Raw genomic sequence first — 17092 nt, 5'->3', positions numbered from 1 at the left:
TAATTCCTTGTCATGAGACAGGTTATAAATTCCCATTTTTCCCCTCGTCTCGACTTTGATTCGGCACACTGGGCGAAATGCGTGTCCATAAGCCACATCCGTGACATGAATGAACACATTTTTTTCATTAAAATATCATCAACAAAGCCCGGCGCCTGCCGTAGTCACTGATATTAGGACGGCGGAGCTGTTTATGGATCGGGCTGGAAAGACGGACTGGAAGGCCTGCTGTAAGCAAATTGCTTCTTTTGAGAATGGGGTTTGGAAATCAAAGAACAATCGGGGAGCTTTTATGGAGTCTATTGTGCGAGGACAACAGGCGCCATTGACTCTGAAAACTGAATATCTGAGCAGACAAAGCCACACGCTGAATGTTTCTGCCTTTAGTCTCTAACTCTGTGCTCGGCTCTCAAAGAAGCGATATTGTCATGCTATATTAAGTTACAGGGCATCCAAAGCATATAAATGTACTGATCATCTGTTTGTTCATCATATCATTTGCAATACATGACACAAATGTTCATTTTAAATATTCTGCTTGTACCCTGACCAAAAGACATACTGAAAGTCATGAGATAACAGGATGCCCTCATCTGTGTAAGTTGTAAGTTGTAAGTGAGACTAAGCACTAATCAGTGTGCTCTTGGCAAGGCGAGATGAATTATAGGAGTTAGAGCGAGACCTGATAGTGTGACATTCCATTTTTAACAGTTTGGGAAATTTGGTAAATGTCATGGAATATGATACTTGTTCATTTCCCATAATATTAGTATTAGCACACCCTTACAGTCATGGACTTATTTAGGGCTATGGTGACTTCATACAATTTATTAACCATTTCTAAAAGATTTTAACCCTTGTTGTGCTTGCTTTGAATAACACATTTTAACATTTTATTTTTAATTTTTACCTATTTCTTGATTTCATTCAGGATTTAATTTTTTCTGCTTATATATTGAAAAGTGTGTAGTATAGAGTACTATATATTGATATGCTGACTTACTTTTCTGTGTGGAAATATTGTGTATATTTCTGAAAAGACACATTCTGCCTTTTCCTCACCAGCATTTACCAGGGTGATTATGAGTATTAAAAAATCCCAGTTATATTTATCAATCATCATTAAGTCAAATATTTAATTATTTAATACTAGAAATGAACCAAAATGTATATTTTGGATCTAAAGTGAGACGTAAATGAAATATGGTTGATGTTTTAGTTGCTATATAAAATCATCAGACATACAGTCAATAAGAGTCAGTACAAAAGTTTTTATTATGAAAATAATGCTTGTCCTTATTAAGCCTAATAACGCATTCCTGCTCTCTCTCTCTTGCTGGATTTCAGATATGGTGCGGAAAAAGAATCCCCCTTTGAGAAGCTTCGGCGGTGAAGAAGAGGAGGGTGAGGTGGTGGCGGCGGAGGCCACGGGTGCAGAAAGCGGTGAGGTGGGCAGAGAGGCTTCGGAGCCGGACAGGCCGATGGAGGACGAGCAGGGGGAGCCAGGGTCCCCTGGCCCAATCAACGCCGACAAGCCCGGCTTTCATTACGCCGGGGCGCCGGACTCCGTGGCGCTGGGCACGGCCGCTTCCCCTGGGCGGTCTGACCCCGGAGAGACGGGACACCCGGCCCGGAGTCCAGCTGAAGAGGGTGAGGTCACCAAGTCTGGGGTGGAGAGCCAGCGGCCAGGCTGCATCATTGTTCCCGCCTGCGCGACCAGCAACGGGGACGAACGGGTCCCCACCCATAGCCCTCTGGTGCTGCTGGGGTCTGACAGCTTACGTGGAGATGAAGTGGACGGCTCCAAACTTCCCCCGCTCCACCCGCGGCAGCCCAGCGACGTGCCCGAGGAAGTGTCCAGCCCGCTGGGGGCCGAAACCGGAGCCCCTCCGCCCTCCTCTCCCAAGCTGCAGGACTTCAAGTGCAACATCTGCGGGTATGGCTACTACGGTAACGACCCCACAGACCTGATCAAACACTTCCGCAAGTACCACCTGGGCCTCCACAACCGGACGCGGCAGGACGCAGAGCTAGACAGCAAGATCCTGGCCCTGCATAACATGGTGCAGTTCATGGGCCAGACCCAGACTCAGGCCAAAGACGGCTCCAGAGCTGCGGGCCTCATTGGTGGAGGCGGAGCCGTGACGGAGGCGGGCTCACCTAGAGCCTCCCTGCTCAATGGCACCTACGACGTACAGGTAATTACCACTCAGTGCCAAACACATTCATGAGTTGTACATTCATGCTGCACATGAAACTCTTCCTCAGCCTACCTTGAATGCAGTAGCTGGTAAAAGAAAATCCTCAGAAAAACAAGTTGATCAGGAAAGGCAAAGCAAAATCCTGTCTTTTTTCAGAGACCACTAATTCACTAAAATAAGCAGGGCTAAATAAAGACACCTAATCACTTTTTTTCACCAAAACAAAAAAGGCCATTCATGGCATTTGTTCATACTAGAAACCACAACTAGACATTTTAAAATAACGAAAAACTATGGAATGAGGTCTTTTAGGGTTGAAATTTGCTTCAGCAGTAGTGAACTGTAGATAAGTAATGTACTTTTAAGATCAACACTTTCACACATTGAAAAAAACTGACACTGCAGTCTTGTTTTCTGCACTATGTATGGCAGTATAAAAAAATCTGCCATATTTACCACATTTCACCAGAAATCATAAAAAGTTGCTGATCCAGCATGTCTTAATATTAATAATGCATATTGCTTACCCAGATTGGAGTAAAATAAATGGAGTCTGAGCCCACATCTCTGTAAAGCTGATTATTTGTAACATTTGTTGTGAAAAGCAATATATAAATCCATTTTAATTTAATTTAATGTAGTATGTGCTTCTGGTAAAAAAAAAAATAATAGTTAAAAATGATAAGAGTGTGAATCTTCTTTTTGGATCAAGCAGTGATATGACTATTGTGTTTTCCATATTGCAGTGACAATGCGAAAACAACATTCTGCAGTATTAATACAGTATTAGTAATTATACTGAATACAGAATAAATTTTTCTTCGTTTAAAATATTCGGGACAGTGAAATGACTAATTGTGATTGTGAGGCGATTGTGAGTGTATCATTACACCCATACTTTAAAAAACACAGTGGACAGTAAATGCATTTACAGTCAACACAATACAACATCCTGTAGTTATGCCTGAACTCTGAGAGTGTATGACACGTGTTATTTATTTGGATGTAGTAAGAGAAGACAATATTTTATTTGATACAATATATAAATATTTCTATATCATATCTATATTATCTCACACCTGTTACACAGGGTATTAAATGTGTTAGAGTAATTCATGTTGAAATGGTTTGGTTTTTTGAGGAATGACACTCAACGGAGTACAGTCTTGTGTAAATTATCTTGTTGAAACATCATAGTTAAAGGAGCTGCATTGTTATTATTAACAGCTTTATTTCACAAACAATATAATCAACAGCAGTTTACTGAGGCAGTAAAATACCACAAATATATCTTATATTTATTATTAAACATATATTTTAATTATTCTATTAGGAGTTACTAATTAAGTATCCAGAATGCAGTGTTTTTGGTGTTAAATAAATTAGTATACTGTAACATTATACAGTTTTTAGTCTTTTCTCCTGGTCCTACTTTTATGTGAACCACAAAGTCTAATGATTTAAATCCTCGTTCTCATGCTTCATGAGTTCTCTCTGCATAAAAACCTGCAGTGCAACTTTCTGTTCATCAAGCATGACCACATATTAAAAATAACACTGCCTTCAGCTACTAGCGAAAACCCTTATGTACACATATTTAAACTAATAATGACATGACTGACGCATTAAAATGTGTCTGTTAAACTGTTTGTGTTAATGCTTTGTGTGTTAGTTTATTTTTATTAGTGATTTTCATTTTGACACTGTCTGTTCATTAATTTGGTTAGTCTACAATTGTAACTGTACTAATTGTTTTATAGGTTTTATAGGTTATGAAACGGCTTATGATAAACATTATTGTCTCACAATGCGATGAGAACTATAAAGGGAGGAGCTATGATGTCTGGGGGAAAATGAGGGAAAAAATGGCTGAAAAGTATTCAAGTAAAGCATCAGTGGTTTGCAGTGATGTATATTGGCATTTTAGTGTACAGTACACATTTGGAACCTTAGATAGTTTGTTTGAGTAAATTTTATTGTAAAATACACGTAACCAAAAAAAAATCCAAATAAAGTTGTTGATTGTATAGTTTGGGGCTGTTTAATTGCCCAAATTGATTGACAGTCAAACTATTGATACAAACCAACTCTAGCCTGATGATTAGTACATCCTAGTTTTATGATTTTTTTTATTTCTGTAATAAAAATCTTTCTGTGTAAAATTTGTATAAATTTTGATAAGCGGTGTTACGGCATCCCATAATTTAACACTTTGAAGTTAAGCATTAATTGGGATCACATATAAGAATCTGTTATATGTAATTAGTGCAGTAAAACTCTGTAGACAGTAAATATATAACATTATTACTGACGACTTTTAGTTATGTCTATTTGCTGTTGATTAATAAGCTTACAGTTGCTGTTATTTCAAAACCACTAAATTTTATGACTTTCTTTAAAGCATTTTAAACCAGCTGTTACATTTTGTGAAAATCTCAATAGAAATTGTGCAACATTGAATGGATTAAAATCTTGCTTTATTAATGTATATTCAAGTTAAAAAAATTTTCCTTTGCCTGTTAAATTTAGTACTGAGATGCCAGGTTTTGTTACAGCAGCCACATTGTTTCAGTGAGTGATGTGTATTCATAACTTGTCTCATATAATAAGTAAATCCATAAAAAGTGAACTAAAATGATGGGTTACATACACAATCAACAAGGATATTTAACACACTGTTACAGTTTGAAAATGTGTGCACTCCTTTTCTATTTAAATTGCACATGTGGATAGTTTGGTTTCTCATATTTAATTTTTTCTCCTTTGTAAGCTTCTGTTAATGATATTTACAGTAAAAGTTATTTATTTGGAGATTAATTTGATAGTAGAAGTATCTTGAAGTCTTTTTTATAGCATATATTTTATGTTGCACACTCTCAACAGCCTCACAAACAGGCTCATAGGCTCATTTCTAATGTTCTTCACATTGAAAAAAAAAACAATGTAGTTAAATTAATATCTTTTTATTTATTATTATTTTTTAAAATAAATTTATACAAAAATATAGACTTAATACAGTTGATAGTTGTTATATTTATCATTATAAATATAATTATAACGTGAACATTATGTTTTTACATCAGAATGTGTTTAGAGTTAAGGAAAATGTGCATTCAATCAGAAATGTATCCAAACATTTGAACGGACCTTTTTTATTGTCGTGTAAAACTTTACTGCAGAAAGCAAAGACTCAGTCATTTTATTTTAATGGTTAATGTATTTTAATGTAATAAGATTTTATTTCAAGGCATTCCATGTTATTTTAATCAGTACCTGCATCAGCAAATTTCCACTGAGTATATAGTGGAGCTGCTGTTAATGTAGATGTAGAAAAATGAAAATCCAAAATATTGCAAGTGCTGCTGCTTTTTTTTTTTTTTTTTTTTTTTGAGTAGCGATGATGTATTTTTATAGTCTCGTCTAGCCAAAGTAATTGCTCACAATTTATTACAGCAACAAATATGAATGAGGGTGATTTTAAGAAGCAGTTTTGAACTCCTGCCAAAGCTTTAGTTCACGTTTATGTATTCTTTAACAAGCAGGTTGAATACACTGACAACCTATGTACAGTATTATACACAAAACTCCTGTTCCCACACCAACCCACTCACCCCCCCACACTCAGTCTACTGCACCCTCCATCTTTTTCAATTCCACCTCCAGACCCACAAATTGTCATTATACTGTGTAAACCTTAAAAAAAAAATAGGAATAATGAATCTTTATTCAGCATTGATTCCGAGTGGAATTTTCCATGCAGTAATATCGAAGACTGCGATTTCTCATTTAGCCATTGAAAGGGGGGGGGGGGGAGCGTTGGGGCGTTGGGAGAGGGGAGCCAGTAAAAACAGGGGAGTCGATTTATTTTAAATGATGGGTAATGAGCAGATGTCATAGCTATTTATCTGCCTAGCTTTCACTGTGGTTTCACTCTGGGCTTCAACAATGTCGTGTTTACAATTCAGCCGGCGTATTTTACTCCACTGTTCCTTCAGAATGAGCTGCTTTTGGAGGCGTTTGGCTTTCACCATGCTGGGCACACTTGGCAGCGGCTTGGACCAACAGCCCATAATGACTTTAATGTTGCTCTCCTTCTGAAAGCAGCAAGACTTTGGATACCCACACACACCCACACACACTTATTTCAGTTTATCAGAACTTTGAAATGATTTGAACACTAAAAACACTTATTGCATTTTTGCTTTTTGTATTTGAAGACGCTTGGAAATTTTTGGTGATATTTTTAATTCATACGCTCTCATTATGTTGAGTCGTTGTTTTTTTGACTGTTATTTTCTTTGCATTAATTGAGATATTACTGTGCTTTTTATGCCCTTAAGGAATGTTAAGCATCTGAGTAAGCTAGAAGTCATCTCTAAATGTCCCCAGGCTTTGTAATAATTGCAGAAAAAGTGGAAAGAACAGGTTTCTTCTCTCCTACAAAAAAGTTGCTATTAGGAGACAATATTTCTCCCCAAAAAGCAGAATATAACCTACTGGACATCTGTGATCTTTTTTTGTTTTTTGTTTTAGTGTTTGTGTATCATATACAGCAACATTTAACATAACTCACAGTTCATAAGTGATCACAGTTTTTAAACATAGATTGGATCTATTTTTGAGTAGTTTGAAAAAGGGATGTGAAAATGTGAGTCACGTTTGTGAGTCATTTTAGCATTCAGTTTGAAAGTATTTTCTGTTAATGCTTTGTTTGTTTGTTCATTTGTATTAGTGACATTTATTTCAACGCAGTTTATTTGTTTTTTGATCGTGCATCCTATTTCTGTACTAATTGTACAATTTGTGCTAATTGTACTAATTGTTTAATAGGTTAATGTGTCAGAGCTGAAAAAGTGCATCATCAATCGCTGGCTGGAGAACTTGCAGTGATATATATTGTCATAGCAATGCTTCATCACTTCCTGTTAGTACAAAACTTTGCCATTAGTTCGTATTTTTGCTTAGTAACTTTCCAAACCTGCACAAGATTAATATACAGTATATACATCTCTGGAAAAAATGAGACCACTTAATGATGATGTTTATTGATTTTAAAAAACAAATTATAAACCTCTGGAATACAATCAAGAGGAAGAGGGATGATCACAAGCCATCAAACCAAGCTGAACTGCTTATTATCCAAAAGCGGTGTGTAAGACTGGTGGAGGAGAACATGCCAAGATGCACGAACACCATGATTAAAAATCAAATATTGATTTCTGAACTCTTAAATCTTTATAAATATGAACTTGTTTTCTTTGCATTATTTGAGGTCTGAAAGCTCTGCATCTTTTTTGTTATTTCAGTCATTTCTCATTTTCTGTAACTAAATGCTCTAAATTGCAGTATTTTATTTGGAATTTGGGAGAAATGTTGTCTGTAGTTTATAAAATAAAACAACAATGGTTATTTTACAACAATGTTTTAACGTATACCTATAATAGAATTTCTTCCAGAGTTGTAGATTATAGTATTAGGGCATAGTATGCAATTAGAGCACAACCTTAGTTTGTATGAGATTAGTTTTTAATCGCAACGTAGAACCTGAGTGTGATGATTTCCTTTCTCTTGCCCTCTGTTTCAGATTAGGGTACATTAACTCAGAACGTGGTTAAGCCTAGTCTTGGACTACACAGCTTTATGAATAGAGAATTTCCATTGAATAAACATAGCGTCTACGGCTAGGCTTAATCTTTGTCTGGAAACTGACCCTAAAAATTAATTAAAAAAAAAAACCTAAAGAGTAATTTTGAAGTTGACAGATCCATATAAGACTCCCACTCCTCACACTTATAAAACTCTGCTCAGAGTGATGCTCTGTGCTGCAGTTGTGTGGAGCTGATCTGTGCAGATCACAGTTAATCATAGTTATACTAAAGGGTGTGAAGTTGCTTCATACTAGTAAAATAATTAATAATCAATATGCTGCTGCTGGTAATGCTAATCACTGTTGATCAGTTAGATCAGCAGTAAAGCTACAGTTGGTTTATGGTAGTTGTGGAAAAAGTGAATCTGTTTTATCTCTATTAACCCTCAGTAAATGAAGAAGTGCAGAGCATTTGCTAGTGGACTCAGTCCAGACAGCAAATTAGCTCTGTTAACGTGCATGTTTGGAATTAAGGGTCTGTAGCGAAGCACAAGTGGGGGCGATTTGTTTAATCGGCTACTGAGCGTGTAGCTGTAGGGCTGCTGGTGGGGGAGACATACCAGCAGTGTTTTGTCTAGATCCTGACAGTGGATTTTCTCGGTGCATTTGAGGATGAAGGGCTCACACTCTTCATCAGTCTGTCACTGCTGGAGGAATGTTCCATATATGCACTGCAGGCCTGTGTAACGAACAGCATATATGGAGCAGGAGACGCTCTCTGTGTGCATTTAGCATGAATAAGTCCTGCAGAAGTGTGACTGTTTTTAGGCTCACTGTATTAAAATATCAACATTTTTTAGAAGTGAAGTTTTTTTTTAAATGCTACTAATAATCCAGTGATCTAATCAGCCATTTAGAGTTAGTTTGCTGTGGATTTTAGAGAAACTACTTTTTAAACTGGTGGAGATGTCCAACTTGCGTATTATCATTGTCACACACTTTTTTATATAATCTGAACAGTTGTTCTGCACATTCTGTTTAATTTTATGATTAATAGACCAATAGAAATGCTCCAAAATGATGTGAAGTAAAATGTTTGTTTTTTTCTTAACATCCCCCTAGAGTTTTTTCATGTTCATATAAAGTTGGCTTTTTGGAAATGCATGTTTTTTGAGTGACAGCCATATTTATATAGTGTTTTTCCGTTGGTGCTGTGCAGAAGAGCATGGCATGTTTTAAAAAATATATATTATTTATTATTATCTCACTTAAAGGCGTTACATACTTTAAAAGCTGTGTTCCTTTCACCATTACTGTGAACTGTTCTGACTTTGTATGTTTCTCTTGAACAAAACATTTCACACAAAGCTGCTTAGAATAACGTATTTTCCTGATTAAATATTAAAATTTTGTTTAGAAAGTGAAATTCCTCTTTAAATATCAATTTCTAAATTGGTTCATTTTTAAATGTATGTTTTGCACATTTCCTTAACTATTATTGTTATTTTTATTATAAGAAATGTTTTATTTTTAATTGTATACCTTTGAGGTAAAAATAGTTAAGTATTTTTATTTTATTTTGCTCTATTCCTTTTTTATATTTATCCAGTTAAAATTAGCCTCACCAGTTCAAATAAGTGTTCTTCTGGCATATTATGTTTATTTTAATTAAGAGATCAGCAGTTATCTTTTGAGCGTAGCCGTATGTGAAGACATTATCTTACGATGATCACTTCAGCACTCCCCAATTTATTCTTTCCATTTTCAGCGGCTGTGTATAATATAACTGAACGCTGCCGTTTTTCCTTTTCATGCGCTGTTGCTTTATTCCTAAGCTGTGCTCCGTCGCCGCTCCATTTCTGCAGCCCGCTAGCTGAACGCTTTTCAGATCCTCACCGCTGGAAAGTAATAAAAACATTAAAAGAAGCGTGATTTGCCTTTGTGCAGAGATAACTGCCGCCTTCCGCTGCCAGATTGGGAAAGTTATTGAAAACTATCCATCTGTTGTCTGTCGCATAATGTCAGAGCTGCCGCATTTCCCCTTATTTCTGTGCGTTTCTGAACTGCGGGATCATTTATTCTCCTTTTCTTTTCTCTTATTTTCTCTTCCCCTGTTTCTGCTCCCCCACCCTCTCAGGTGACGTTAGCGGGCACCTTCATAGGCATCGGCCGAAAGACTCCGGACTGCCAGGGCAACACCAAATACTTCCGCTGCAAGTTCTGCAACTTCACCTATATGGGCAGTTCCTCGGTGGAGCTGGAGCAGCACTTCCTGGCCGCTCACCCAAACAAGATGAAAAACCCGCCCCCCGTCGCAGCCAGTCCTGAGGAAAAGGTAACGGAGCGGAAGGGGAACTGCCTGTCTGTTCCCGGGTCAGAGGAGCAGGGTACCTGGGCAGACCGGGTGGCGGTCAGGGCGGAGGACGACTCTGTAGCCGGTTACTCTGTACCCATCCGACCCCCGGACTCGCAGGGTCTCCCCGCCGGTGATGTCACAGCAGCGTATTTCTGGTGCAAGTACTGCAGCTTCAGCTGTGAGACCTCGGGCTCCTCCAGGCTGCTGGAGCACTATGAGAAGAGGCACGGCCAGGCCGCCGTGCGAGAGGACAGCCCCGGGGAACGGGAGCGCAAACCGCAAGACAGAGGAGAACTCAACTCCCGGAGGAAAGAGCACCAGCGTGGCAAGGGAGAATCAGAGAGCATGGTCACCAGCTACAACTGCCAGGTTTTTACTTATTTATTTAGTTATTTATTTGAATTTGTTATTTTATCAATCATTTACTGATATATCTACATCTGCATGTGCGTATCTCTATTAACTTCTGCATAAGGCTCATATCAGTAATTAATCTTAGGCCAGCAGTTCCTGTTTAGATTTACTGTTAAGTGAGATCTAAACTGCATGGTAACAATATGCATTCAACTGTGATTATTTTGAAAATTCTTTAGTGCATAAAAATCCATTGAATGGTCAACAATTGCCTAAATAATATATATTGTGTTTTATCTGTTTACTTATGCATTTATCTATTTAATGTATTTTTTATTTGTAAATAATATTGCTTATTCTATTTAATAAGTGTTCATTTTCTTTATTTTTCAATGATTTATTTTCTCTCTTTTTTTTATATATAAATATCTAATATTATGCTACACTGTAATGGATATCTGTCCTAAATGTATGAATTTTAGTTGAACACCTTGATTTAGTTGACTTTAATAAGACAAAAGGATAAAGGATAAGGATAAAGCATTAATTCATTTTGACACCCAAACTATTTCCCTTCTTTTTTTTTTAAGTGAAAGCTTTACACACTCACTCCATTCTTTATTCATCCAGGGTGGGAAGGGTGAGCCGGACACTGTGGTCACCAGCTACAATTGCCAGTTCTGTGACTTCCGCTACTCCATGAATCACGGGTCGGACGTCATCGTAGTGGCGCCGCTCTTGCGCCATTACCAGCGCACTCACAGCATCCACAAGTGCACCATCAAGCACTGTCCCTTCTGCCCCCGTGGCCTCTGCAGTCCGGAGAAGCACCTGGGTGATATCTCCTACCCCTTCGCCTGCAGGAAGAGCTCCTGCTCGCACTGCGCTCTGCTCCTGCTGCAGCTGACCGCCGCCGGGAGCAGCAGCACCCCTCCGCCCACCCCCAGGTCCTCGGTCACTCACCTGTGCGACCAGTGCTCCTTCGCTTCGGCCGACATAGACCTGCTGCTGCTGCACTACGACAGTGCTCACGCCACCCACACCCTGCTGGACGTGAAGGCTGAGGAGGAGGCGGTGGGGGAGGGACGGGGGCAGCAGGGGGAGTACTCCTGCACCAAGTGCCATTTCTACACCGACGTGGAGGAGGACATTTTTCGTCACTACAGGTATCCTGATGCTTTAAAGTCCTTTTTGGGGAAGTGCAAATATTCTGAAGTTTAATTCACTGGTATACATAAGCCTGGTTAATTCAACACAGCTATCGTTACTATCCTAGCCCTGTACAGTTCACATCATTCAGATCAAAAACAGTTTGTAAAGAGATAACAAACTGATATCAAAACTGAAAAGTGATGCTGTAAACTTTATTCAATTTTATGTATGCATGTTTACAAATCAACTTCAGGAATTTACTGCGGACATCAATATCATTAGAAAAAAATATTTACAGCTACAAAAGAAAAATATTACCTTCGCCACTACTTTACGTGAACTGAGAATACTGGCGACTTTATGGTCAGGAATCTGGACACTGGCATATATTTTGGGGAATTCACAAAATCAAGGTATTTTTGGTCATATTTGCATAATACAATTACAAAAATATTGGACTTTCAAATTAACCTGAGATTTGTATAGAATTTATAATAGAATTTATTACATTACAAATAGACAATTAACATAAAGAACAAAATACCAGATTTCTTTAAAACACAAATAGAATAAATTACTTCCCAGAAAACAATCATTTTTGTTCAGTCTTTATTCTTATTCGCTTGAAGAGTATAAAAACGTTTTTACATGTTTGGCTGAATAATTTTAGTTCCAGATAATTAGGTGCTCTACTAGCTTACTCTCTTGTTCACGTATAAATACTACATAGAATACAGTCCATTTAAAACTCATCGTAGCTTTAATGTCACAACTGTTAATATCACCAATTCCGTCTACCGAGTTTAATCCTGACCATTGGGTTTAAGGTGATTTAAGAGCTGTTGGTGCTGACAGTATTAAGCCAGTGTAAATGTTGTGCTGTTCTTGCCTGGAGGTGATGCATCATTATGTTGTCATCTGAAAGGAGTAGCTGAAGTTTACTTTTCAGATACGCCTTGTGACTCCAGACCACATTTACGCACACATGACCAAAAACAGCCTATTTAAAAGTAGGAGAGAAAGAGTAGTCGGGATCTCTTTAAATAAGATGATTTCTGTAAATAAAAAAAATAATTAACTAATGTTTATTCAGTATATTTATTGAAACTATTACAGTATTGCAAAATTACTCTTATTTTAATATTAAGTGTTGTTTGGAAACAGCATGTTTTGTGGCAAGATGTTGGGTAGGCCTTCAGGAACTGGATAGAAGACCTGATTGACTGCCCAATGTAATTTTGAAGTGGCTGTGAACTCTAGCAATCACATTTTGATTTATTTTAAAATATGTGGGACCAACTTGATGAGGAAAGAATTTCCCTCCAGGCCTCCTGGAAGTCCTAGATAAGTCTCTTAACTCTGAAAATAAGCTCAACTAGGTTCTGTCACTTGTTGGAAATGGAAAACAGTGGCAGCAGCTCTGTGCCGGGACTTCTGTACCGAGTCACTGTAAACGTGCAACATACAAGATAACATATGTCATCTGTACGTATATGTAGATAATATATGTACAATGTTTATTTTAAATATAAAATTATCATCATTCTATCAATTCAGTTTATGATTTTGTATTAACATATCGTGTAAGAAAGTGTTATGGTAAATATTTGGGTAAATATTTATGATTAAAATATAGTACAAATATTAGAAGATGTTCACATATTTAATTTTACAGTTATACAGATAAATAACCCATACTTAATATTTGGCAATGTTAAATCAAAACCGCAAGTGTTAAATTATGGCTTAAATTAACATTATAGTAATAAATAAATTAAAAAATTTGATAAATAATAATAATAATTATAAATTATAAATTATAAATATAAATAAATATAATAAATTAATGAATGTTTTTATGAGATTTCCATAGGAGAGCTGGAGAAATTAAAAGAGACATTTTTGTTTTTCTATTTTTTTTCATGCTTAATAGAATTTGTAGCCAAATGGAAAAAAATAATTTAAAAAAAGAGTTGATTTAGGTTGATTTCTTTGATTTCTTTATATTTAAGCACTAAAGCTAATAACCATCAGTCAGTGCAGGGCAGTACTTTCAGTTTATTTAGTAATGTTCTCTGTGAGTGAATGTTGTAACAGAAAGCCATCAGCAGTGTCCATTTCGAGGCTTCGTATGGCGGAAGTCAGGGCTTGTGAAATTAAGTATAATTAAATCATGCTTTATGTGATTAGACTGTCTGTTCTGATGCAGCAGAGCTGCATTCCGATAAATAAGCGGCGCGATTTCCCCGCTGTTGCATCATGATTTAAATTGAGAAACACTGTGCAGTAAACAGACGCGGCGTTAATCAGGTAATCCTATCACCCTGCTTTTAAGACCTTCCCATCCTTAGTTTTGATTTAGCTTGCCTTTAAGCTAAGTGTGTGTGTCTATATGTGTGTATGCTTGTGTGTGTGCGCGCATGTTTTCCGTATGCAAACACTTAAGCTATTAAACAGAACCCTCTTCCCTGTACTGGCTGCATGGTGAGCGCTGCGCTGAGGACAGGCATCGCAGTGCATTACCTCAGCATAAGATCTCAATTATTGGGTATTTTCTGCCATACTTTACAGGCGTGCGGTGGTTTGATTTATTGATAGAAATGAGCTAAGTGCTGCAGTGCCGTGCTTGTCTGCTCTAGTTTGGAGCAGAAGTGGCAGGAAGAGAAATGCACTTTGCTAAATCAAACGTACATGTTGCGTAAACACAGCAAACCACCTCAATGCCCTGTGTGTTTGATACTAAAACACACCACTCGTTTATTCCCCTCTTCTACCCAGACTGACATCTTGTTTTATTTATTGCTCTGTATGTTATTTACCTCCCTGCAGGTTAGTACATACAGTACAAACATGTTTGTGCTGGTAATTAAGTTAGTACACTCTAAAAAGTAAGGGATTGAGAAATGCCATAGAAAATCTGATTATCTGATAAAAAAAAAAAGGTGAACGTTTTTTAAACATTTAGAAGTGTAATCCTGTATGGAATCAAAAGTGTTTTTTTCATGGAAAAATGCATCACTCTTTATTTTAAGAGCATGCATTATTTCCAAATTTCTTGTCTATGGTTTAAGTTGGTGAAGAGTGGCTGCACCAGAATGTCTTTGATTGTACGCTTTAATGTAGAGCAATTTATATCAAAACTCAGAGATAGATTTGCAATAATCTAAATTTCGAGGTTTGAGTATATCTGTAAATGTAAATGTTTTAAATAGGGTTTAATATCTACTAATATATAGTTCTGGAAAAAAAAAAAAGAAACCCCTTAAAAATCATCTTTTTTCCCTTTGTAGATCGACCTTTCATTCCAGCCTTTCATCACACCTCTATCTATTTTTCAAAGTGTTTAGCATCTTAATTGTAAAATTATGAACGTATAAGCACTTATAATTTGGCATAACATATGGCATCATCAGTATAATTTGCTTATGTGAAAATAGTAGATTATATATATTTACTGTCTGATAAGTTTTTCTAATTAGCTCCTCAGTCACTACCTGTGTTAGAGCATGTTGTTATAACTGAACAGACTGAGATAAGAGGGGAGTAATGGGGAGCTGAAAAGGGTTTTATGCAGACTGACATGAGAACAGTGAAAACAGAGACAAAGAGCTGATCCTGGTACTGTTTTGTTTTAAACAGGGTTTAATCTGTCCAAATTGTGCCATATTTGTGTAAAATTTAGTTATTGTAAACTTTATTGTTGTCTAGTTTCTTTCAAAACAAAGAAAATACACTTTTATATATATTTTTTGACAGTAGAGCAAAATCTTAAACCAGTTGATACAGCATGTACATAAATTACACATTTAATTTAGGAAAAAAAAGAGACCACTTCAGTTTCTGAATCAGTTTCTCTGATTTTGCTTTTTATAGGTATATTTTTAAGTAAAATTAACATTGTTGTTTTATTCTATAAACTACAGACATTTCTCCCAAATTTCAAACAAAAATATTGTAGAGCATTAAATATTTAGAGCATTTATTGGCAGAAATTGAGAAATACCTAAAAGACACAGAGCTTTTAGCCTTAAAAAATGCAAAAGAAAACAAGTTCATATTCATAAAGTGTTCAGAAATTCAGTTCAGAAATCAATAACCCTGTTTTTAAGTCACAGCTTTCATAAATCTCCTCCACCAGTCTTACACACTGATTTTGGATAACTTTATGCCACTCCTGCTGCAAAAATTCAAGCAGTTCAGCTTGGTGGTTTGATGGCTTGTAATCATCCATCTTCCTCTTGATTATATTCCAGAGGTTTTCAATTTAATACAATGAAAGAAACTCATCATTTTTAAGTGGTCTTTTATTTTTTTCCCAAAGCTGTATATAGAAAATAATAAAAAGGAAATATTGTGCAACAGCTAAATAAACACTGAATAAATATAAAAATTGAGCAGAGTTTGATATTAATTTGAAGGGACAGCATCTGTGCAGTGAATGAAAGCGGATTGTGGTCAGGTAATACACACTAGTGGTGGAGTTAGTGTATGAGGTGTGTGTGTTCAGAGGTGGTTGTTTCAGGTGGCTGTAGAGGCAGGCTGTGCCGAGTGGATTGGCTGTGTTTGCCGCTGGTGCGTGCAGCGCTCTGAATAAGGCCCTGTTTGTATTCTGAGCCTGGAGCCTGGCGAGGAGAGAGCAGAAATGCGACCTGCACGGCCTCCCAGGAGGCTCCGCCCTCTTCACCTCACACTATACAGCGCCTGAGTATAGTCATGTATGCACATCGTCCCACGGGCTTTACACTTTGTTTTTGCTTTAGCCCCAATTACATGTGTATAATGTAACTCAGTGTGCACAAATGGCTGTCAGAGAGTGTCTTTCTGTGTGTGTGTGTCTGTGTGTGTGTCTGTGTGTGTGTCTGTGTGTGTGTCTGTGTGTGTGTCTGTGTGTGTGTCTGTGTGTGTGTGTCTGTGTGTGTGTGTCTGTGTGTGTGTGTCTGTGTGTGTGTGTGTCTGTGTGTGTGTGTGTCTGTGTGTGTGTCTGTGTGTGTGTGTCTGTGTGTGTGTGTGTCTGTGTGTGTGTGTGTCTGTGTGTGTGTCTGTGTGTGTGTCTGTGTGTGTGTCTGTGTGTGTGTGTCTGTGTGTGTGTGTGTCTGTGTGTGTGTGTGTCTGTGTGTGTGTGTGTGTGTCTGTGTGTGTGTGTCTGTGTGTGTGTGTCTGTGTGCGTGTCTGTGTGTGTGTCTGTGTGTGTGTCTGTGTGTGTCTGTGTCTGTGTGTGTGTGTCTGTGTGTGTGTGTCTGTGTGTGTGTGTCTGTGTGTGCGTGTCTGTGTGTGTGTCTGTGTGTGTGTCTGTGTGTGTCTGTGTCTGTGTGTCTGTTTGTCTAAGTGCTTGTTGTTGGTTTGTATATGAAACATTAGGGTTGGGCGATATGGCCCTTATATAATATCACAATATTTCAACTTGGCAATATTACAAAACACTAAATAAAGTGACACTAAAAA

The 17092-nt window shown here is 37.3% G+C and overlaps 1 protein-coding gene across 3 annotated transcripts in view; it reads left to right on the top strand.

Moving 5' to 3' along the window:
- Positions 1-17092, top strand: part of trps1 (trichorhinophalangeal syndrome I) — a 172251-nt gene that overhangs the window by 44871 nt on the left and 110288 nt on the right. For all 3 annotated transcript variants that reach the window (XM_022683315.2, XM_022683316.2, XM_022683314.2), the window contains exons 3-5: positions 1348-2198; positions 9926-10513; positions 11129-11664. In XM_022683315.2, the coding sequence (XP_022539036.2) occupies positions 1348-2198; positions 9926-10513; positions 11129-11664 (1975 nt within the window). The remainder of the gene's footprint in view (positions 1-1347; positions 2199-9925; positions 10514-11128; positions 11665-17092) is intronic.

The sequence above is a fragment of the Astyanax mexicanus genome, chromosome 3 (genome assembly GCF_023375975.1).
Source record: "Astyanax mexicanus isolate ESR-SI-001 chromosome 3, AstMex3_surface, whole genome shotgun sequence".
In the NCBI taxonomy this organism is placed as follows: Eukaryota; Metazoa; Chordata; class Actinopteri; order Characiformes; family Acestrorhamphidae; genus Astyanax; species Astyanax mexicanus.
Note: the sequence above shows the minus strand (reverse complement) of the source record. Positions and strands in the feature narration are given on the sequence as shown.